Source organism: Astatotilapia calliptera, chromosome 4 (genome assembly GCF_964374335.1).
Source record: "Astatotilapia calliptera chromosome 4, fAstCal68.1, whole genome shotgun sequence".
NCBI lineage: Eukaryota > Metazoa > Chordata > Actinopteri > Cichliformes > Cichlidae > Astatotilapia > Astatotilapia calliptera.
In genome coordinates, this window is record NC_137425.1 from 20,259,723 (window position 1) to 20,283,911 (window position 24,189).

The window sequence follows — 24,189 nt, forward strand, 5'->3', positions numbered from 1 at the left end:
ACCCTCACAGGAACAGATGGCAGATAAGACAAAATCGGCACACTAATTCTTATCTACCGACTAAAAAAAGGAAGCAAAAAAGGGCTAAATGACCTAAATGATTGGAAATGTGTTTCAGTATGATGATTGAATTAAAAGACACATTCATTAAAGTGTTTGTGTGATATGTTTTAGACTGCATACCTTTTTTTAGACTATAAACTTGCCCATGTCCCTAAATAATTATTTTCACCTAAATAATTAAGTTTTGAAATATATACAAATAAGAATATTCAAATATTCAATGCAGCAACTTATTGCATTTAGGCATGTAGAAACTGTCATGAAGAACTTACACCGTGGCCTGGTTGTTAGTGTCGAATGCAGTGGTCTGAGTATTTCATAAACTGCTGATCCACTGAGATTTTCCCACCTAAACATGTCTAAGGTTTGCAGACTATGGACCAAAAAAGAGAAAATATCCAGTGAGCGGCAGTTCTCCAGCTGAAAATGGCAGAGGTCACAAGAGAATGGTCAGACTCCTTAAAGGAAGACAACGGTGACTTAAATAACCACTTCTTATAGCCAAGGTATGCAAAAGAGCATCTCTGAATGTATAACATGTAATTGTAAAGCAACTACAGCTGCAGAAGACCACAGTAAGTCTTACTCCTGTCAGCTGAAAAAAGGGAACTGAGACTACATTGCGCAGGAAAAATGTTCCCTGATGAGTCTCAGTTTCCAGTGTGACATTAAGATAGTGGGTCAGAATTTTGTAAACAGCATAAAAGCATAGACGCATACTGCCATCTGTACATCCGTCCATCCAGATGATATTTGGGCCCCTTGGTACCGACTGATTATATATAGCAAGACAATAATGGTTTGATCATTTATTTGGTTTTTGATTTCCAAACAGCATTGACAAAAGCCTCATATAGGACTGTGCAAAAGTTTTTGAGCCACACATCATCATCATCATCATCATTATTATTATTATTATTATTATTACAAAGAATAAACATGTTTATATTAAGTATTGAATTTTAAGCTTATTATAATTTTACAATTCTGTTTTGTATTTTCTATTTTTTACAATTCCTTATGTACTGAATTATCATGTGTGTTCTTATATGTTTCAATAAATCACTGCACCTTCGTCCCATTTTCCTAGTAAAATATAAAGAACTGACAGATGGATCAAGACTTTTGCACAGTACTATATGTTGTATAATATGTAAACCACTGCAGGGCAATCAGTTATAAACAAAACTATAGGAAAGCACTTCTAGATAGAAATATACAAGCATACACAGAGGACTGTATGTAGGGAAAGAAAGAACCACAGTATATATTAGTCAAAATATTTTTGGCAATAATTTTGGAAAATAAAAATCATTTTATATTACAATTGTAATATTTATCTTTTTTTTTTCACAGTTTTTCTGGTTGAATCATTCCCATAGCATATCTGCACATGCATCAACAGTTGAAAATAAACTCCAGTAGTTTTCACATGCATAAAGTTATGATGCCAAGTTGCTAACACTGGATCTGCTCTTTGTGCTTTCAAGTGATGCTTAGTTTGTGGCCTAGCATCCAGCCTATAACAACAATGTAATGCATTCATGTGGTAAATCTCGGTGTAGACCCTAAATCCAACAGCACTTGAAAGCATGGCTTGTGTAATTCTTGGGGCAGATTCACACAGCGGTTAATTTACTGGAATGAGATGCATGTCCCAGGACTACCAGGTCTAATGTAAGGCATCTCTTCATGTTGTATACAAGTACACAGATAAACAAAAACATTTTAGAGTTCAGGGCTGAACATGAAGTCCAAGGCTTGTCTCTCTGCTGCAGCCACATTTGGATGCCAAAGGTCCACACTTAAAATGACGCTGGGTCTAGAATCTGGAGGGCCTTTCAAAGGAGACGGAGATATAGTTTTAGCATTTAAAAAATGTAATAGCTGTTTATACTTATCTAAAACAATTCATAAAAATTGATCAGGAATCTTTTTTTTTTAATTACCCACCACATTTTACATCTTAACATTTGGTCATATGTTAATTAATAAATGCAATAAGCTAATAGATCACAAATTAATTCATTTGTCAAAGCCATTTGTGACTCACTGACCCTTGTGGGAGACAGTGTGAAGGAAGGAGTCATCAACCAGGAGGCAGTGTCCTTCTGACCAGCACTGAGGCTCCCCTCCCACCACCAGCTCGCACAGGGGTGGAGTCTGCAGACCTACAACAGCGACGTCTGTCTTTCAGCTTTGGTTTTAAAAACACAGCATTATGCTTTCCCCTTTACTTAAAAGGGCATGGCTTCCAACCCTGTTTTTATTTAAAGCAGCAAGGATTATAGCCAGATGGATCACATTACAAAAATGACGAGAGGGAACTGAACCTCAACCCTGACCAGAGAAGTATTACATTATGCAATGGTTTAGTATTTAATCTGTTTTTTCTTCTATTTCTCTATAGTGCAGCGAAGTCTGACAACAATTTATTATGTGCACCCAAACAGTTCCACCTTTTTAATCTTAAATCCAATAATACTGCTTTGTTTTTGCTCGCACAGTGCATTATCTATAATGAACTAATAATTTACATAACTTGAGGTAGTTCCTGCAATACACACACATACATACCCTGAAGTCAAGTCCTACAGGTGATAAACTAGTATATGTGTGTGTGTGTGTATGTGTGTGTGTGTGTGTGTGTGTGTGTGTGTGTGTGTGTGTGTGTGTGTGTGTGTGTGTGTGTGTGTGTGTGTGTGTGTGTGTGTGTGTGTGTACTTTGATGTAAATATCATAAAAACAGGTCATTAGGTTGAGGAGGATAAATCCATGTATTAGTGTAGTGTGGATAGTTACAACAGAATAAACAGATTCCATTATCCACAATAACTATAAGTCCATTACATACCAAGATGACAACGCAGGCGTGTATTAGTGGGTCCATATGTGCTTCCCAAAGTTGCTCCAGGGCCCAGCAGCCAAAATCCTGCTGATCCCAATGAGTTGCTGTTTATAAAAGTACGTAAAGACAGAAGTGTCCGGTAGGTGCAGGGACAGGCACGGCAGTTTCCTGCCACAGAGACACCAGCGCTGTACAAAGGAAACACAGCTTGGCCCTGAAAAAGATAAAAGTCCATGTTTAACATTTGATACAGATCTTTTTTTTTCTAACAGTTCCAATCACAAGCTTACATCCACTCATCGTTGGCATGAAGTCAGTAATTTGGGGATTTTAATGATTTCTTGGAACTGTTCTTTTTCCAGGGTGGGATGATTTTACAGCACACATCTTTAATTGCTTTAGAAAACAAGAACTGGGTCCACACATTTCAATTTATTTTGGATTTTATCTAATCCACACAAAAGTATGCATACGGGCTCAAATATATACAAGTACTCACTTTAATATTTTAATACGTGTTGCTGAAGCTTCTGTAATCCCCTTTAACATGACAAGGTCCAGGTCTATTGACTTCTCATTGGTGATAATAACCAGCTACAGCTTGACTGACCAATACTCAGAACAATAGTTATGCAGATGTGTCACCACTTTGCCAAGTAGGCACAAACTGCCACCCTCAGATGAGATGAAGCCAGTTTTACATTGCCATGAACTGAGAGGGTGCCAAGCTAGAAAGAATTCCCTGCTCCAAAATCAACACCTTTGAACTCGACTGAAATTTAGTCACAAAACTGGGTCCAAGCCAGAAAAAACTGTTTAAATTTACTCTACCAATTCTACCAAGACGAATAGACAAATATCTGGCCAGAATTTTGTCAGAAGCTTGTTAATGGCAATCAAAAGCACTGATGTGCAACTTGATTTAAACAAATTTCACTTTTACTCTGAGGCTGTCAGCATACTTTTTATGCTGTGGATTAGAGAAGATCCAAAATAAATTCAAACTTGTGCACCCAGTTCTTGTTTTTTTTAGTCATTAAACATGTGTGCTGTACAAACATGGCACCCTGGAAAAAGGACAGTTCAGATAAATCATTAAATGTCCCAAATTAACATGGCATTCATGTCTTTGATGAGAGTAAACTAGAGACCACAACTGTACATTATGAGCCAAAAAAAAGAAAAAAACAGTGAAAAAATAATGAATAATCAGAAAAATGCCATCATACTAAAATATATCTCAGGAAGTGTAGTAGATTTCCAGGACTTACCAAGTTCATTCCATGGTATTTTGAATGACAGATAATTATTTTTGGATGGTGCATTATATCACTTTCTCCCAGTTGGCCTGAAGGATTTTATTGCATACCTTTGGTCCTACACAGGTCCAGCCTAATTTTGAGTCAATGCCCTTCTGGTAAACAGCCTGGAATTCAGCCAAGATCGCAGGGTAGTTGGCTTCCAAGACTTCAATGTCATGTCGATGAGCGTCACGTGGGAAGAAAGGCACACTTGGAACATCTGGCAGAAAGAAGAGATGAGGCTTCTGTATAGCAGAGTGATCATTCAGTCTGACCTAAAGTGAGACAAATGAAAAAGCTGTGATTATTTCTTGGCAGAGTTTTCTTTTGGTTTTTTTGGCTTCAAGAATGCAGCTGTAAATCTTAAACCATTGTGGAACAACTCTTGCAGTCCACTTGGAAGCATACCTGCTCGCGGAGGCCCTTATGAATGCGGCCCATGCCCACCCAACTGTAGCGTTTGGCATACTGCTGCAGGGCTGTGTACAACTTCTTGGCTTCTGCAGATGCCTGGGCAGGGAACAAGGCATGACTCAGCACTGGGGTGAGGTAGCCCTGTCCCTGCTCATCGTCTTCCACTGTTTCCATGGAAATAAAGGGACTAATTTGATCGCTCCTGGACAGCTTGGATCGTGCACTGCACTTTGTTCCAATACAGCTACCGCTACGGGACATCATGGACCTCCTTGAGCTTGACTTGAGCTTTCCAGCATGCGCATGGCCTGGGATTGGCAGATCGGAGCCCATCCGATAACAGTGCCAAAGAAACAAAAGCAGTAGAGTCCACAGAAGGCCGCTCAGTGATTGTACACCCAACTCCATATACGGAGTCAAGGGAAGCGTGTTCATTGACCAGTGCATCCTTTAATTTTGGGAGACACTGAAATAATAAAATAGAAACAGACTGAGAGATAATACAACATGTGTAATTTGGCAAAGTTCTATTGCTACTTTACTTCTTTTATGAATTTAAGGAGTTTTACAGATGCCATCACACTTGTACTTTTTACTTGCACTTTTTGCATGGTTATGTTTTTAATTAAAGTGGATTCGTGTATTTTTTTTTTAATTTATGGAACAAAACAACAAGATTTTTCCCACAGTTCTGTTTTTCTTGCAGTCCAAAGCAAACAAAAGACCGTCCTTGCCCAACCTATTTTCTTTATCGTAATCCCCGTTCAGCGCCATGGGGATTGAGGTCGATGTCAGAGTGGACTTGAGAGTGGACATGTAGCTTTGGATCACTGGGTCACTTACCCCCCCCCCCCCCCCCCTTTTTTTTTTTTTTTTAAGTTGGAGGCTGACATGGTGTTACATAAGACCTGATCTGTGACCCAAACTAGCTGTGGATTTCACTGCAGGCTAGGTCTTGTGACTACAAAGTTTAGCTTTTACTTTGAATTCACGGAACTTTTGAAACAGTTTTATGTTATGTTTCAATATTTATCCATTAGTTAAAATATTAGTATTGCATGACTAGTGCAACTGTTGCATTTGGCTTTTGGGGTATATACGCGCGCGCGCGCGCGCGTGTGTGTGTGTGTGTGTGTGTGTGTGTGTGTCTTTAGAAGATTCAGTAAACAAAGTGTCGGGGTTTGGTCATATTTCTGCACATTCGTTTAGCCCTCACATGTAGTGGAAGCACCCCGTGCTGCAGCACAGACGTACACCATAAATGTGTTTCATGATTTGCGCATGCTTCAGCATACATTTTTGGTTTTTTGTTTTTTTGTTTTTTGTTTTTTTCCTCTGCACCAGCCCCCACAGCTCGGCTGGCTTGTTTACTGCCCGTGTTCCATGTTGGAGCAAACATCCACCCATTCCAAGAATCGGCGGCTGAAAATGTTCGCCATGCACACGGTACGACACATGCAGGCCTTTAAATGAATAAACATACACTATTTACCGTGCCGCTTTTCCCGTCCCTGTCAGATTACCTTGATAAAGGCTACAACGCAGCGCTGTGTCGGGACGCACTTCAGCACCGCGTCGGTGGACAGCTCCTCCACCGCTGACAGACAAAATGTGGTGGGGAGCTTCGCGGCGCTCTGCAGTTACAGCATTTCGCCGCTAGGGTGCACCTGGCGCTTCAACGCAAATGCCCTCACATCATAGCCGAATGCGTCAACCACACGGTAACCAGCCAGGGGCATCTCACCAGCGCAAAGCCCGCCGTATTTCGGCCTAAAGCAACAGGATACTTGCCAGGATAAAGAATACTTAAACGCCGCCTGGAAGACAAAGGTAAGTGGTAGGCACGTTTAAGCGCTGCTGAGATGGTTGCTGGTCTCACGGTAGCGATGACTGGTGTCAAAAATCGTCCTCCGCACAAAAGAGGGCCGAGGGAGGTGCGAGAGAAGCTGCCTCGCAGAGCCCCATCATTTTGTCACACACCAAGCTGGCATTTTCACCAAAGGAAACGCCTCGAATAGCAAGAGGAGGTTATTTTTTTTCCTTTTTTCCTCTTTTTTTCACACATTGCTGTGAACAGGTATCATGTTCAAATTGGGCAAGCAGCGATCACAGGCTCGCTCGCTTTTTTGGAATAGCGCATTTTCGGCATGTTGTTGCAGATTTGAATGAGAAAATGCAGAGGGAAGGCTGAATATTTAACCTTATACCTTGTGCGACGTGTGGGCCTACCTGGTTTATTTCTTCTCCACATCAACACCTGTAACAACAGCCTTTAATAAATAGACATTTACGCTTCTACGCTTTATAAAACGAAATGGCTTTTGAGATGAGATTTTACGGTATCGCGGTGATGTTCCGATCCGAGTGGCCTGTGATGTAAACATGTGCTGAATTGCGACCGAATTTGCTGTGATTAACAATTTGTTATTCATTACCACTCCTGCGGAATAAGCCTCCTGCAGCCATCATAAGCTAATAATAATCATTACAGTAACCTACAAAATGCAGCCGCCTAATTACATGATCACATGACAGTTTACTAATCGATCCGTTCATTTTAACCTTCCCAGGTCATCCATAACCATGGGGTTCACTCGCCTTGTGACGCTGTCTGTCACAGTGATCCACCTAGTTTCAGGTAACAGTCTATGTTTGTGTGTGTATGTGGTCTTAAATGTGTGTTGTTACAGCAGACACATGGTGGACTGAGATATTTTATTTCTTGCATATTTAGGAAAAATAATGTCTTTTCTCCCTTTTGCTGTAAATAGCAGCAGCAGCAACAACAACAACAACAAAAACTAACTTTGTGCCTCTTCCAGGGATGAGCTTTATGACTCCTGAGCCTGATACACCCCCAACATCCCCCCCAGACTCCTACCCACTGGGCGACATGATCCATGCTGCCCTGCAGAGTAAGGAATACTTGGGACGTGCTTCTGCAGACACAGGTACACTAATAATGCTCTTTATATAGTTTAATTAATGCAGCTATAGTAATTGTACATTGGAAATGACACACATTTAATCAAACTCTTGGACTCTGCAGGTACCACCACCAATCCGACTCAGGCTGCACCCAGGATGGGGCAGACTGAGTCAACAGCCACTGCCATGTCACCAGGGCTGCTGACAACAGCTTTAAGCTCCTCTTCAGCTGCTAGCCAAAAGGGATCGAGGAATACCATGTCCCCGCTACCCATAGAGGAGGAGACAACTACCACTCTGATTACCACAACCACCATAACCACAATGCACATGCCAGGTAATTGTGTTTTCCCATCTTCCCTCCCCTGAGTCTTGTTTGTTTTGCGATGTGATGATCCACAGCAACTGCAAGTTTCTACTGAATCCAATCACAACTTCAACTTCCCTGCTTCACTTTCAAGAAGATTTTGCCACACAAGGTAAATGTAAACATACTTTTTGTTTTTTTTAAACAGTCTTTAGTGACTCAATGTTCATGCTTAAACTTTTGCATTTAACTAATGATAATGTAAAGTAATGCTATGACACATATTCAGATCCATAGATTTTTTTATATATAAGGAATTTTAGCTTAGTGCTAAAGAGAGAATATTTTTCCATTTTCAGTAACAATAGAAGTGCAGTCAGTGCAGACATCTGTGCATGTTTGTGGTCTAATTCCTGCAGCAATACTGTGCTTCCTTTGTTTCTACATTTCAGGATTCGTGACACAAAGGAATGAGTGTATACACTGAATACTTGAGAAGAGGCTGATGAAGTGTACTCCTACTTACCTGTTTGATGTTGAGAGTGGGGCCACCTGTTGTCTCTGTCGCTCTTCAGTAATCCCAAAGCAAAGCAAAAACAGATTGGTTTACCAGCCCAGATTGTTTTCAGACGGGGTTTTTTAGCCAGATCTATCAATAATATGCCTTCCAAGGGCTTGTGTATCTTTGTATCTGATGGTTAGTATAGGAATGAATGACAGTGAAGAAAAGCTGGATAAACAGGCTGTTCATCCTCTGTCTCAAAATCTGGAGAGATGCTCTTAGCCTGTTCCTAATTGAATCCTGGACAAAGATTTTCCTCCACTTAGCTCCTTTTTTGATGTACACTGATGATTCAAACTAATAAAAAATAAGCTTGAATATTGTAAAAAGGCACTCAGGTTTAAAAATAAAATCAAAATGCCTTTATTTTGAAGTAAGGAAGGTAGATTTAGGCTTAAATTTAGCTTTATTTTGCACAGGGAGTGCCTTGACTTTTTTTTTTATTTAAGCACCTCAAATAGAAATGGGTTGAATCCAGGAAGTGCCCCTTCTAAAAAATATATAATTATGTCATTCACAGAGGATAACAGAGACCTTGTTGACTGGATCTGTGATTCTTTGAAAAAAAATAAGATGTGAAACCTGCACACTGCAAATTAAATAAGTCATTTTTTGGTATTTAAATTGTTTAGTTACTCACTTTTGGCATGCATTAGATGATATGATAAACATTTAACACACACTCCTGTTTGTGCCATCGCAGGGATAGTGCCCACCTCAGTGAAGCTCCACACTCACAGTGTCACAGTTTCTCTATTCTGACACGAAGGCAAATAACACTCAGCCTGAGCAATTAAACTGTAAGCGTAATGTAGCAAACATAGAGCAACTCAGTGTGAAGGAGCATACATGATATTTTAGCTGATTTCCATTCTTTTTTTGCGGCTCACAGGGAACTTCCCAGACAAGCCTCATTGAGACTTACACGCAAAATAAACTTAGTGGCTCCTTAGTGGTTTACACAGTTGCCAGAAAAGTGAAAGAGCCACAGTTTGATGCTTAGGAGTCACAAGTCCTTTGGGCTGTATCAGGAAAGGCAGCTGATGTAAAAAGCTGCCAAATATCTGCTCTCTATGGTGAACCCTTGTGAATAAGGGAGCAGCTGAAAGTAGCTTAACATTTTAATTTTAGTTTTGTTTAATAACTCCACAAAAACAGTTTATGCTTAGCAAGTCAGTTTAATTACACTGAAAAAAAAACCTCTAAATGTTTACGTCGGTACAAAGTACTTTGAGAATTATTCTTTATAGTATACAAAGGGGACTTGCATCTAGAAGGAGGTTATTGGTGTTGACTGTGTTCCCTGTAACCAGACTAGTGTTAATAATGAAGTCTAATTCTACTGTTTATCTTCTCATTGTTGATGCAAAAAATAAATAAATGCAATAAAAAGTAATTGGTGAGCATGGAAATAACTGAAAAAAGCAACCGTGAACCTTGAAATACTGGTAACAGCACCTGTAAGAAATCGTTGTCTCATGGCAAGCATGCTGATACAGGATGGTGAAGAGTGCACCAACATCCTGTGCAAATGATAGTCAGAAATGCACTTCTGTGGGCTCCGGTGCCCGTGAGACTCTTATTGGAGATGGATGAGATTCATACAGCAACAGCACAAACAAGAGTTTGGAAATTTGAATGAGCTGAAGGAGGGAGGTCAGCTGATTTACACCATATGTGGGAAGAGAAATGTCACAGAAGATGAACAATCTGTGAGACGTGTGTTTTTGTGTGTGTGAAAGACACAAAGAGAGAGTGTGTTTGTCACCTGCTTCCTCTCGGGGTTTTATTGGGTCTTTAGTGTTAATTGGGATTTCAGCCTTCTGTCAAACATCTCTCGAGGAGCCTGGCAAAGGTGTCAAACATGTTCATTGCTTATTGCAACATTATCGCACATTTGAGCTTTCTGGGTAATGGGCTTATTTGCTTTCTGGTGTTGGCGAGTAATTGGAGATGTTTCAGTTTTAGAATAAATGTTACTAAGAAAAATATATGATTACATTCAAAAGGGGCTCCATTTGAATGTGCATAGCTGTAATTAACCTGAGTATGCCATCCCTGCAAACAGTCGACAAATCAGGTTGCTGTATAGTCCGACGGGAATACCTTTTAGTGGGCTTCAGCTGCCGCCTACAACTTTCCTGCTCAGTTCGAAACATTTGTCAGAAAAGTAATCAAAGAGTAACTAAATTAAATAAGTCACTGTAATAATTAGATTCATTTTTAAATGAATCACTATTATTTGCACTTTAAACTAGTAATTTGTAACGCATGTATTTCAGAAGTGACCTTCCCAAAACCGTCGCTTTCTTGCTAAGAGTTGAGAATCACATTACATTAAGTGTGAGGCTACATAAGGATGGCTGCATTAAACAAGGTGCCAAAAACCACATGCCGTCTTTTTAGTGGGGTTTTTATAGTCCTTTACCCAGCGAGCAACCCCTTCTTTGTTTCTGTTCAGTCTTTGCCAAATAGATTGTGAAGCCTGTTTCCTCCCCAGAGATCATTTCTGTGTAAGTGGTCGTCAGTAATTTGATTTTACTGATGCGTAGCAGCGGTTTTTGTCAGTCAATAAAATTATTTAAGCCAAGGGAAACCAGCATATTATGTGTCACCCAAGCCAGTGCTTCACTGCATTTGTTATTAATGTCAGTTAATATTTACTAAACCAGCTGATGTACTGTTGCTGATAACTTGCACCACCTTATCATCCATTTCGCCTACTTTCAGACTCACATTTTACATCTTAAGAAGAGGAGTATTTTCCCTTTGTGTGGGATTAAAGTGCTTTTGTAATCACCTTTTACCAAATTAGAAATTTAATTTTCATTAAAGCAGACCCTTGCAATCATAAACACCCAGCACCACATTTATAAACTAAGCAATCCCGTTGGTCTCTGCACACATTTAAATTTTTATTGATAACCATATGGCTGCTCATTTCAGGCATCGGAGTTGCAGTTTGATAAAAGATCTTAAGATGCTGGAACTTCTCTCATTTTCACTTACAGAAGTCACTCTGCAGTTCTCCTCCAAAACGCAGGTTACTGGAGTGCAACAAGGTCGCATCTAGACTCTATCAGGCTAATCAGTCGACACACACTGCATCCTCTGGGATACTGACAATAAGTCATGATCAAAGAATGCTTTCACTAGCTGTGAAGATACCAGTTGAGAAAGAAAATGCAGATAGTATAAAACCTGTATATAAGTTTGCTACAGCTTTTCTGAATCATAGACTTTTCCTACTTCTTCACCTGCTCTGTCCCTCTTGTTTTACAGTTCAATGCAACGCTACTTTATTAGCCATGGAGGATGTTGTTGAGTCTCCAGATCCCACAACATCTTCATCTTATTCCCCCTTGGAGTGCACCTACAGCATTACTGTGTACGCAGGTTACGGAGTGGAAATTCAGGTAATGTGCATTAAAATTCATAAACATCTTAACCAGCTATTTTTAAGCAGTTTATTGTAAAAAAAAAAAAAAAAAAGCCCAACATGCTGCTGTTGATAAATTTGTCAGAAAGTGTTTGTTATGTTTAATTTAGACTCCATGACTCAGCTTTTCTTTTTGTAAGTGCAGCATTTGCAAACATTGTACAGACAATCGTGAGTTAGTTTAGGTTGTATAGTATGTCAGCAGATTCACTTCATGAGCTGCTAAGCTACCAGGAAAGTTTATATAACGACAGCAGACAAAAGAGGTGTCCTCTTTTTTCCCCCAGGTGAGAAAGGCTAACCTTTCCAAGGATGAGTCTCTAACAATCATGGGATACGGCAGATCAGGACCAGAGCTGTTAGCCAATGAGACCCTGATGAAACAGGGTCAGGTGATTCGTAGTACAACCAATCAGGTTTACATCCACTATCGCAGTCTGCGTCAGACCAACCATGGCATGTTCAGCCTCCACTATCAAGGTAACTCAACCTCTTTCATAAGATAAGCAGAACATTTTTATTTCTTTCTATCTACCTTTATTTAGTAACATTAATGTGGTAAAGTGTTATGTGGCTGGAATAAAAAGCTTCATAAATACACAGTGAAACCACAGAAGCATGGTAGATGTTTCTCTCACTTTAATTTGCAGGTTTTAATTTAGTCACTGTCCTTTGAGTTTTAAAATGAGAATGTCTCACCTGCACATTTTCATGTGCATCGCTTATTCTCTAAAGCCTGCCTTGTTTAGCCAGGAAACTCTGAGCTTTACGCTTTTGATTAAAATGAATGAAAAGATTCAAGGTGAATACCAAGTGTCAGTGGCATCTTGTTAAAAGCAACACCAGTGATGATAGCTGATAATTGTGCAGGTGACGAGACAGCCACCTGCTCAGTCGCGCCACCTTGGACATCTCTGTCTGTTTCTGTTTCTATTCTGCTACGTGATGATGATAGCATAACAGATATCTGAGGACTTAAAGATCACCACCTGATGGACGACTTATTAGAATGTGTTTGGAGTAAATGGCAGAAGAAAATTATGAATAAGAGACGTGCAGAGCGTACACAGTAGAAGTAAAAGAATAAAGACAGTATAGAGGAAAAAGATCTGCATTACATGTTTAGCTAACTGGTTTGGACATACGCAGTGGACATATTGGTAGGGTAGGGATAGCTCAGTAGATAGAGTGATCGCCCCATAATCGGAAGGTCGGGTGTTCTAATCCACCGAACGGCTACCCTGAGGTATGCCTGAGCAAGGTACCGTCCCTACACACTGCTCCCCTGCTTAGTGGCTGCCCACTACTTCACCGAATGAATGGGTCAAATGCAGAGAAAAACAAGTAATTTCCCCACGGGTATCGATAAAGTATACATTATTATTATTATTGGACAAAGATGATGGAGATTAAGATGGAGCTGCGAGGGAGGAGGAAAAGAGGAAGATTTAATGTAGCGGAGGAGGACATGCAGACAGTTGGTGTGACAGAGTAGGATGCTAGGGATAGGGTGAGATGGAGGAAGAGGAACTGCTGTGGCGACCCCTAAAGAGTTTAACTGTTAACCTTCATCAACAGCCTTCCTGCTGTCCTGCCCATTCCCAATGTCTCCTGAGGGCGGTGGAGTGACAGTGACAGACATCCATCCTGGAGGTCAGGCACACTTCCACTGTGATCCAGGTTTTCAAGTCCGCGGGCATGAGGTGGCGACCTGTGTTAACATGACGCAGCCACGCTGGAGCACTCCTGAGCCTCAGTGTGTTGGTTAGTGAACTGACTCAGACTTCTTTTAAATTTCCCACTGCCTCATCTTCTTTGCTAACTCTGTTGTTTTAAACCTGGTCAGCTTTGAGTTCATTTAAATGGATTTCATTTTCTCTCAGCCGTGTCTTGCGGAGGGTGGATTCGTAATGCGACTGTGGGACGGATACTGTCCCCACCGCCTCCATCAGTAAGCAACCACAGCAATGGAAATAATCTGAGCTGTCACTGGTTAATAGAAGCCAAAGAGGGACACAGACTCCACCTACACTTTGAGAGAATTGCACTGGATGAAGATGATGATAAGTAAGCCTGCGTTTTAACCACTTCACATATCGCAGAGTATGACATGAAGAATGCCCTCTGATTTAAAAAGATCACTGAGTACAACACTGATAACAAGTTTTTCTTTTTTCTTTTTACATTTTTGTGTTTAGCATTTGTTTTTCTCCAATATCAATTGTAGGAGTAAACTACCAACTGTGCTTTGTATCTAGCTTCATATTTTTTTTCGAGGATTCAATTATACTGGCTTTCTCATAGTTACAAACACTCCTTATTGTTTATTTTACGCTGGCCATTTGTGTAGCCTTTAAGTTCGTCCTCTGTTTGAAACAAGCTCCTGTCTCTGTAAAAGCCCACTTTCTCTTGATTTGTTTGTCTCTCTTCATGCTTCTGCAAACAAAATCCTTTGCTTGCCATTACCATATAGAGTATCAAAGAAACACTGGAAACCAATGTTTTATGCAGTCTAAAGCCTGAGCTTTGGAATCACGAGGATTCATTTTGCATTCACTGGTATCATTATTTGAAACTTTAGCCCTGTTTAATATGAGCATCCAGCACTGTAACAGTATGTGTGTGGCAGAAAATAAAATCAGCAGGTTCACTTTAATATTCAGTTGCTATTTTAAGTCATAGATAAAGCTCCCGGATTCATACAATAATAATTTAAAAAAAACTTTTTAGAAATTTGCTATTTTCCCTTTTATTTTGCCTACGCTTGTTCTCTGAAGGTCATTCATCCATCCATCTCTCCATCCATCAATCCATCCGTTTTTCTATCTGATTCAGGGTCACAGGGGGTTAGCTGTCATAGAGCGAGTGGCAGGGCGCCATGGAAAGGTCGACAGTCGATCACAGGGCTAACACAGAGATAGACAGCAGTTCAGTCACCAGGCGGACTAATGTGCATGTGCTTGCATTGTGCGAGAAGATTTATATGTTTAGAGATAATTTTTAAAATCTCTCAAAATACTAGGCAAAGTCTCTCGCAGCACACTTTCACTTTGCAATAAAAAAGTAGCCAAAGCAAAAGACTTGTTCAGCCGCCTTCAGCCTGTGCATTCCTGCTAACCTTTGTGGCGTCTTTGTGGCTCGTTGCTTTCAGGTTAATTGTGCGCAGTGGAAACAGTTCCCTGGCTCCGACGCTTTTTGACTCAGATATGGATGACGTCCCAGAACGTGGGTTGCTGAGCGAGAGCTCCACACTGTACCTGGAGCTCACAGCTGATTCTTCTTCCATCCCTTTGCTGCTGGCGCTGCGATATGAGGGTGAGCAGAGAGAGCCTGCATCCTTTTTGCTTACATTAGGTATTTCCCGGGTTCAGCAAAACAAAAAGATGGTAGCAGAGTAGAGCATCCTTCTGACCCAATTTCTGTGAAATATATGGTACACAGGTCAGCATTGTGCCTGAGAAAAAAGCCAGAAATCATGCAAATGGATTCTTGGAGATTTTGTTAAATCTCAGTAAAGCCTTTCCCTTGTTAATTATTGATAATTCAGGAAAGACATGCATAATGAGCCACATGAATGCTTAGTCTGCCCACGTTTCAGTGGGATTTACTTTAAGGCTTTGAAGCGGCTCAGTGCTGAAACTCTTAGCCTTTTACACCTGGGCTTTTTTCTAGCCAAGATTTGAAACTGAAAAGTTCCCCAATAAATCAAATGAGGATGGCTGCTTAATTTTATCTAGAAGGAGAACAGCTCCCTGAATATCAAATGCCATGACGAGGAAACACTCTGTGATCTTTATAAATGTGCACACGTGGTTTACTTTTTCCTTCGTCCTTTTTAAGCTTTCGATGATGAGCACTGCTGGGAGCCCTACATGCCTCATGGAAACTTCAGCAGCAGTGACATCACGTATCAGCTGGGAACCACCGTCACCTTCACCTGTTCTCCAGGCTTTGTCATGGAACAAGGTTCAGGGACCATTGAGTGCGTCGATCCCAGTAACCCTCACTGGAATGACAGCGAACCTGTGTGCAGAGGTACGTTTAAGGATTCATCGGTTTCATGTTGCAAGAGAAGATGGTAATGTTGACACTGTTTACTGATTTTCAGTATAATAATATTAAACCTTTCATACTGTAAAGCATCTTTCGAAACAAAAATATAAACTTTACTTATTGTTGTTTATTTCTTATTTAGCGTGACGTAAGAAAATGTTTTTTGATTCATTGATAGTTAGGGCGAGTTGTGCAGAGATAAGCGTCTGAAGCTTTGAGATGCCATGTGTAGCCACATTGACTGTGTCATCTGCTGATCTGCCAGCATGCTGTGAAAACTGAGATTTAAAACTGGCAGAGATTTTGCACCGGGTCAGGGACTGGCTGAAAACACAGGTGCCAGAGTTTTATCTAAGCGTTAACGTGACATATTCTGAAAGCCAAATGCTGTGTTTTATTTCTGCTTACAGAAACCAAGAAGTAGGTTGTATAAATATTGATCCAGAAAGGTGAAATAGGAAATGTCAGGAGATTGGCATCCATGTGCCTGTTATAAAGTTATGGTTGTTTAGTCCAGGTCTTCATATCCTTGTTTTTCGCTCACTGAATTTGATTTGCAAATGTAGACTTACCATCCTGTATGTGTGTGTGAAGGATGGTAAGTCTCATTCTGCATCTTCTTTTTTTTATCACATTTATTGAACGAAAGCTTGGACTCCCTCCATAACTATAGTTGGACGTGTGTCTGTGCAGCAACACAGTTTAATGCCTCGGATTTGGTGAAGCTAGTGCTGGCATTTTACGTGAAGCCAGCACTAGCACAAACTGAGCGTTTTCTTACAGGGGAAATGGTAGAACTGCACTCCATCATGGAGTCGTTCACACACTCGCCTAAAACGCTGCATGTTTTCAATTTGGGAGGAGACAGATCCCTTTGTGGTTGTGTCAGAAACAATATTGCGGTATCCGGTGCCTTGCAAATCAAATATGTGGAGATACCCAGAGTGAGGGAGCAGCTGAAAGCAGCTTTACACTGAAATAGAAGTGCTGCTGAGTAGCCACTTCCCTACTGACATACTTTCTGAACTGTTTGTATTACATTTGTAGTTGCTGTGAAGTAATGAGGTAATAGTGTCAAAGCCATCATTCCTTAAAAGACTGAAAGTAAGCTAATGACAGTTTGCATTAAGCCTTCTTATAATAGTATGTGTAGTGAACAAAATGATTACAAAAGCATGTGCTTAGCCTGCTTCTGCAAATGTTTTTTAAAGTTTAATTTTATTTCTTTTCCTTTCTCCAAATTAATATTTCGTGTCTTCTCAATTTCCTTTTTATTTCTTTAATGTCTACTTTTCCTTGCTACAATTTAATCATTCTCTGTCTCCCAGTCTGCATCCTCACCTCAGTTTCTCTCCTTTGTTCTGCCCCATAAGCTTTGTGCGGAGGGGAGTTGACCGAGCCGTCTGGAACCATCCTGTCTCCTGATTGGCCCCAGAGCTACTCCAAGGGCTTAGACTGTGTGTGGCAAATCCATGGTAACGAGGAGAAACGCATTGAACTGGATGTCCAGATGTGAGTGATTAATTTGTGTCTCTTTTTAGTATTTGGAATGCATTTTAAAAATAAATTAGACCGCATGATGCTTTATGTACTATAGAGTTTAATTATTCAATATTTTAAAAATGTCCACCCAATCTCAGGCAGGTTAGTATCTTCAATCTTAGATGTTTTAAACTTCTAGATTAGCTTCTAATTATTTACAGTATATAAAAATCTCCACATGCTGTTGAACTATGTCTCTGAGACATATTTTTTTCAGTAAAAGAAAATATAGACATCCATTCATCTGCTTCTTATAAACACTATATCTCAGGAACATCAGGGGGGGATTTCTTTGACATTTTTAAATAATAGATACTAAAACACAGTCACTCTTAAACAATGTGTACAGCAGCAGGATATGTTGTTTGACAGGCGTTTCATTAAAAATGCCCCAAAAGGCACCAGCTATTGGCTACAGCTGCTCGTGTCAGCACACCTGTCAGTCAAAGCAGCTGCGCCCCTAACTTTAAGCTTTAGTAGTCTATCCACAGAGGCCAAAATGCTGTTTAGCTGAACATTTGAACATGGGAATCACTGGGAAATGACTCATATTTTGGAGTCACCCTCAGGTGAGAAGTCGAAAATAAAACCAGCTTCTGCAGTGACTTTATTTTTTTAGCCTTAGAGGCTGCTGCTTGGGTGCACCCTGGACATGTCCCTGGGCTGGCACAGAGAGGCAGCCACACACACTCATATCCACATATAAGGCCCATTAAGAATTAGCTGTTAACTGCAGTTAACTAACTGCTTGAGGAAACCAGAGTACCTGAAGGAAACCTACATGAGCACAGGGACAGAAAGACTCCATTTTATAATTAAATCAAATCAAATCAAATTTATTTATATAACCTTATATCACAAATCAAAGAATTGCTTCAGGAGGCTTCACAGTCCATACAGCAAACAGCGTCCTCTTTCCCTAGGCTCTTAACTCAGATGAGGAACAACTCCAATTATTCTTCATACTGGAATCATTAATATGAACTGTACCTTGGTGTGTTGGCTCAGGCACACAAGCACAAAGCGGTAATTGTAGTTTAATAAATGTGCTTAATTTAATTTCTCCCTTAAAGTAATAGAGTTACAGCACACAGCACACTGAACTGACAATAAATTAAATGAGTATTAGAGAAAAATCATTCAATTAGCATCAAATTCACGTCACGAATGTCCCACAGGTCTTGGTTTTCTACTGTTGTCTTTAATCATGATCATGTTTATATTTTAATTCAAGTTACACTTTGTATCCATGGTACATGTGAAAATTGTTTTAAAACATTAAAAATAAAGCAGCAAACAAACAAGAAAAAACATATGTATTAGAAAAAAGAATACAACACATAAAAAAGCTTATTTCTCCTGTGATTCTTCTCTTCACTCCGTAGTTTAAATATCCGTCACACTGATGTGCTGACCATTTTTGATGGGCGTGATCTCACGTCCCACGTGATCGGCCAGTACCTGGGGTCCAAAGAGCGTTTCCAGGTTGTTTCAGGGGGGTCTGAGGTTGCCATCCAGTTTCAGAGCGATCTGGACGACTCCAGCTTCATCCTGAGTCAGGGATTCCTCATTCATTATCGTGGTAAGTGCACTAATTCATGACTGTAAAAGTACACAATACAATATGGAGAGGGTCAATATGAAGAGCTGGTTCTGCCAGAGGTGTCTTCCTGTTAAAGGGGAGTTTTTTATTCCCACTGTTGCCAAGTGCTTGCTCACAAGCAGTCATCTAGTGGATTATTGTGGGGTCTTTACCTTACAATTAAAAGCACCTTGAGGTGAGTGTTGTTGTGATTTGGTTCTGTATAAATAAAACTGAATTGAGTTGAACTGAGTTGAATTGAATGAGGGCTGCTGCCAGCAGGAAACAGATTTCAAACAGCTGCTTTTGTTTCTGTCACTGAATTGCTCCTCTGTCTGTGTTATGAAGAGGTCGAACCTAATGACACCTGCCCTACCCTTCCTAATATTGAGTTTGGCTGGATCAGCTCATCCCACTCCTCCCCCGTGAGAGGCAGCGTGCTGACCTATCAGTGCCAGCCGGGGTATGACATCAGCGGCTCTGACGTAATCACCTGCCAGTGGGACCTGTCCTGGAGCAGCAGTCCGCCTACCTGCGTTAAGGGTAAGACGAACAGTGTGAAAAAGAGCCAAGCCCTCTGAGGGAGAACCCAGATTATGCAAACTGTTTGTAGTTCATCACTCGCAGAGCATTTCCAGGATTTTCTCTGAAGGTTCTTAAAAGTCCTCTTCCCTTTTCTTCCCTTCTCCTAACAGTTTTCCACTATTGGGGCTCTTTTAATAGTGTAGATGGTTTTAGAAGAACGTTTATCTTTACCAGGGTGTAGTCCTAATTTTATGGAAAAATTCAACATTTTGTAATTCTTAGGAGTTTCTTAGAGGTTAAATAAAAAATAAATAAATAAATTTCCTTTTTTCTTTTTTTGTTCCTTTTTTTTGTTGTTGTGTTATTTTTAAGAAATGGTTTGACACTTTGTTACATGTGGTTGTAAGCTTTCACCTGAAGAGTCATATGAAGAGCATGGTAGCTTGAAAGGTTTTGAATGAATTCTGATTTTTTAAAAAGATGTAGAATCATGTTAAAAATCTATTTAAATTTGGCTTATATCCAGAAAGGTCTTCAAGGTCAACTCAGTCATTTATTAGTGAAGATTTGGCAAAACTTAGGAACTATTATTTTTACAATATGGTGTGTATTGTCAACGTATAGAAAGTATACGTTGAATACTTTCTGTACGTTGACAATATTTAAATTAAATATTTAAAATAAGTCACATTTGACCTCTGAGCTCACCTTTAAATTTTACATCTGCTTTGGACTCGAGTTGAGTCCAAAACATGTCATATACTCAAAGAAAGTACTGTCACAAGAAAGAGAATCAGCTGCCTAGTTAGTTAGAAATATACTGTAGCATAGTCATATATAATAACCTCATATTGTTTGTGTCCAGTAGTTTATAAATCTAATTTTGCCCCCTACAGTACAGCAGTGCCCTGACCCAGGAGAGGTGGTAAACGGAGCACGCTCCGTGCGCCCCGAAACAGGCTTTGCCGTTGGTACAGTGGTTCGTTTCTCCTGTAACCAGGGTTATCAGCTGGAAGGTCCCAGCCAAATCTCCTGCTACGGACGAGACACTGGTACCCCCAAATGGAGCGACCGCAGCCCAAAGTGTGTCTGTAAGTGCCCTTCCTGCACTCAGCTGACCTCGTCTGTTTATGAAGCTTATTTCTGCATGTTTTGAATCAGCTGCACGTACGTGACTGTCCTCTGTGTGTTTTGTGTGCCGCGAACAGTAAAATATGACCCATGTCCAAACCCTGGAGTCCCCGACAATGGTTACCAAACTCTTTACAAGCACACCTACCAAGCTGGAGAAACTCTGCGATTCTTCTGTTATGAGGGCTACGAACTTATCGGTGAGGTCATCATCAGCTGTGTTCCCGGTCATCCATCTCAGTGGAACAGCCCGCCGCCCTTTTGCAAAGGTGAAGCTCACCACTATGGATCTTTATTTTAAACGTTGTATTAAGATTAAACTGACTAGATTCAGACTTTATAAATTATTAGTTACCTGCAATTATTTTGTGAACTATATAAAAATATAGCATTGAGCTCCTGAACGTTTAAAAATATGATATTTTATCTCTTTCTTATTTTGAAGTGGCATATGAGGAGCTATTGGATGATCACAAGTTAGAAGGTAATTTGTTTTGTTTTTCTCTCTCTTAAATACATCGTTTAAACATGCTCTTTAAAACAAATACATATGGGATTTTAATTTTAAATGCAATTGCACCTGGTATTTTTTTGATTTGATAAATATAACATATAAATGTGGTGATTTAGCACCTTATTTTTGTTGTGTTTGACAGTTTAGGCTCATAACCAAACCAAAAACTAATGTAACACTTTTGATTGGTGTGCAGTTTCCCAGTCATTCCAGCCATCCCATCAGATCCTGAGTGAGAACATTGCTTTGGCAATAATTCTGCCAATCATCCTGGTCATCCTCCTCATTGGAGGAATTTACATGTACTACACAAAGTAAGTATTTCCACATCTGCAGTGTAGACACTACAACACTGCTTTCCAAATGTTCTCCACCTCAGTTCCTAATGACCTGTGCACTGAATAGTTCAAGGAGGTGGTTGCATTTTGTCTTTCACAGCATCTGCAGACTAGAATGGAAGCCACACTTCTGGAAGTCTCTTTCTCACACGCACTCCTACAGTCCCATCACAGTCGAGTCAGACTTCAACAACCCCCTTTATGAAGCAGGGGTAAGTACACGGAAGGTGCTGCTTAACATTATTTATTCCACTTGATTTTAATAGAGATCTGACTGAATGACTATTTTATTTGTGCATTCAAGGTGCATGCTCACCGGCCACTTTATTAGGTACAGATGTTCAGCTGCTAGATAACACAAGTATTGAATCAGGTAATCATATTGCAGCACAACTACATTTAGGCAAGCAGACATGGTCAAGAGTACCTGCTGAAGTTAAAGCCGAGCATCACCAAAATAGCTCTGGTCTAATAGAGAGGTGACAGTAACTGAAATAACCACTTATTAAAAGCAAAGTATGCTAAATGTAAGTTGTACCTAATAAAGTGTCCAGTGAGGATATGTCAACACCATATCCAACATTAAAGTTTTTTACTTACCTGTGTTTTTTACTTTGACGACAGGATACGCGGGAGTACGAAGTGTCCATTTAGTGGAGAAAGGGTCTTGAAACCACCGAATGATTCAATTCTTTGGGAAGACAAATTCCTCTGTATTATAAGGTCTCACTCCCCCTTTTAAAGTCTGGATTATGTTTCTGTTTTACCATCACTGTAATATCTGGTTTATTCACCTTGGATATGATTTCTTCTGATTTTCTGCACTGATGTGGTGGTCTGCCAAATGTGAGTCCTATTTCATCCTGTATCATTAGGACCGGTGCCTTATAAAGGGTAAGAAATTGTCAACAAAGAAAAACAAAAAAGCGAGAGTAGAGCTGGAGAGCGGGGAAGGGTAAAGGGAAATGGATTTGTCTAGTTAGTAAAAGCAGAATGAGGCCAAACATTAAAGAACTTGGCAATACTTTATTTGTAACAATCAAAAGTTGAGATCATAATACATCCTGTGTTTCTCTTGTATTTTTAAAGCGGTTCGTACATCATTACAGTACAGGGAAAGAATTGTTTGATTTTATCCCGGAAAAAAAGTGATTTTCTCTTCTTTACTTTTTCTTCGTGTGTGCAAAACACTCTCTCTCATACACACGTGCGTGCACACACACACACACAAAATGAATGTAAATATCTGACTTAATAGTGACTGAGGTTTATAAATATATAAGCCTCGTATACAGATATATATACACACACTTATACATGGTGGCGGGAGGTTATATATTTTCATTATATACATATAATGAAAATTCAGTGCCAAAATATAATGTTAAATTATTTAATGTCTCTAAGTGTTTCATCTGTTGTTGAAATAGTGTTTACAAAGGCAGTGTTTATTTTATTCTTCGCTGTTTCTCGAGTGCATCATCACCCGACGCCACACGACATGACGTGTAAGAAAAAGGTGAGGACATGAATGTCATTATGCTTAGAGCATGCACTGATTGTAAATTATATTGCTTATGCTCAATCTTTCCATTACCATTATAGTTACTGACAGCTATCATTGTTATCAAATTTGATGTTGTATGCACTATGTTGATAAAAACAATTACAAATCTGGCTGCTTGCTGTGATGCATTATGTGTTGATTTACAAATGATTGTTTGAAAAGTGAATGTAGTCTCATTCACTGTGCCAAATGAAAGGATCTTGGAGACTGTTTCTGATCTTTGTAGATTTAATTATTCTCTTATCATCAGTAGCATTTCTTTGCTTCATATATGAATACACTCTTTGGAAGGCAGTAAATTATTTGCTGAACTGGAAATAAAGTCTCTGTTGAATGGTGTCAGCTTGTAGAAATGTGCAGTTATTTGCTTGTGATCACAACACATTTACACATACACAAATGTTGAAGTCTATTAATCATATTAGTAAGAAATACAACTTAAGTTTTTAACTGAGAAACACAATATAAAGCTTTCCAATACTTTAGCTTTCACCAGTTTCATTAAATTTCATTATTTTAATATAGAAATTGTCTTGAAATAGTGATATTAATTTTATGGGTTATTCATTTAAAATTGGTCATGTTCTTGACTTATAAGATAAGCCATATTGAAAAGTATGTCAATACACAAAAACAATTATGTGATTATTTTAACACTGGATTTATCCACATTAATTATACATATACAGCATGTAAGCTTTGTAAGTCTGTCATTGTAATTTTTCGTCCCTCAGGTTGTGGTATGTTTGTACATAGTGTGCAACTTGAAGTGGCCTGTCACTGTCTCTGAGTTGCATTGCAACTCCTGGAGAGAGGAGAATGTGGTGTTATAGTCTGTGAAAAATAAAACTATAGATCTGAATTTGTTAATGTGAATGTTTTACATTGTAGGAAGACCTGAAACTCTGAGTCAGACCCAGTTGTCAGTGTCCAGTGAACACGCATTGTACTTCCCTTTTGGTATATATCAGTGTTCCAAGTACCATAATCATGTTTATGAGCATACCTATATTTTAGACCCGTTATTTGCAGTGTAACAAATGCTGGTCACTGGCCCAGGTTAAAGAGATTAATA

The 24,189-nt window shown here is 39.6% G+C and overlaps 2 protein-coding genes across 3 annotated transcripts; one reads left to right on the top strand and one right to left on the bottom strand.

Annotated features, from left to right (window-relative positions):
• Positions 1 to 859: 859 nt before the first annotated feature.
• On the bottom strand, positions 860 to 6,260 carry asphd1 (aspartate beta-hydroxylase domain containing 1). The gene is made up of 6 exons (XM_026165315.2): positions 6,150 to 6,260; positions 4,621 to 5,092; positions 4,281 to 4,487; positions 2,918 to 3,125; positions 2,121 to 2,234; positions 860 to 1,901 (listed from the first exon to the last, which is right to left on the bottom strand). Exons 2-6 carry the CDS (start codon positions 5,071 to 5,073, stop codon positions 1,792 to 1,794), a joined length of 1,092 nt encoding a protein of 363 aa, XP_026021100.1. The 5' UTR covers positions 5,074 to 5,092; positions 6,150 to 6,260; the 3' UTR covers positions 860 to 1,791.
• A 43-nt stretch (positions 6,261 to 6,303) lies between these two features.
• sez6l2 (seizure related 6 homolog (mouse)-like 2) lies at positions 6,304 to 23,453 on the top strand. Of its 2 annotated transcripts, none has more exons than XM_026165314.2 (19): positions 6,304 to 6,456; positions 7,197 to 7,264; positions 7,449 to 7,577; positions 7,676 to 7,891; positions 11,706 to 11,839; positions 12,150 to 12,342; positions 13,441 to 13,626; positions 13,746 to 13,929; positions 15,014 to 15,177; positions 15,703 to 15,897; positions 17,289 to 17,427; positions 18,843 to 19,039; positions 19,388 to 19,582; positions 20,461 to 20,655; positions 20,773 to 20,964; positions 21,141 to 21,179; positions 21,406 to 21,523; positions 21,648 to 21,759; positions 22,172 to 23,453. In XM_026165314.2, exons 2-19 carry the CDS (start codon positions 7,210 to 7,212, stop codon positions 22,199 to 22,201), a joined length of 2,673 nt encoding a protein of 890 aa, XP_026021099.1. In that variant the 5' UTR covers positions 6,304 to 6,456; positions 7,197 to 7,209; the 3' UTR covers positions 22,202 to 23,453. The 2 variants fall into 2 exon arrangements, with proteins under 2 accessions (XP_026021099.1, XP_080156501.1); XM_080300375.1 differs by having other exon boundaries at positions 20,773 to 20,963; positions 21,137 to 21,179.
• The last annotated feature ends 736 nt before the right edge of the window (positions 23,454 to 24,189 follow it).

Excerpts from the sequence above, each read along its gene's own strand:
- asphd1 (XM_026165315.2), bottom strand. The coding sequence starts at position 5,073 with ATGCACTGGTCAATGAACACGCTTCCCTTGACTCCGTATATGGAGTTG. Across the intron at positions 2,235-2,917 it reads ACGCCTGCGTTGTCATCTTG|GTCTGCAGACTCCACCCCTG; the intron begins GTATGTAATGGA and ends TCGCTGTTGTAG. Across the intron at positions 1,902-2,120 it reads TCACACTGTCTCCCACAAGG|GCCCTCCAGATTCTAGACCC; the intron begins GTCAGTGAGTCA and ends CTCCTTTGAAAG.
- sez6l2 (XM_080300375.1), top strand. The coding sequence starts at position 7,210 with ATGGGGTTCACTCGCCTTGTGACGCTGTCTGTCACAGTGATCCACCTA. Across the intron at positions 19,583-20,460 it reads TCCGCCTACCTGCGTTAAGG|TACAGCAGTGCCCTGACCCA; the intron begins GTAAGACGAACA and ends TGCCCCCTACAG. Across the intron at positions 20,656-20,772 it reads CCGCAGCCCAAAGTGTGTCT|TAAAATATGACCCATGTCCA; the intron begins GTAAGTGCCCTT and ends TGCCGCGAACAG.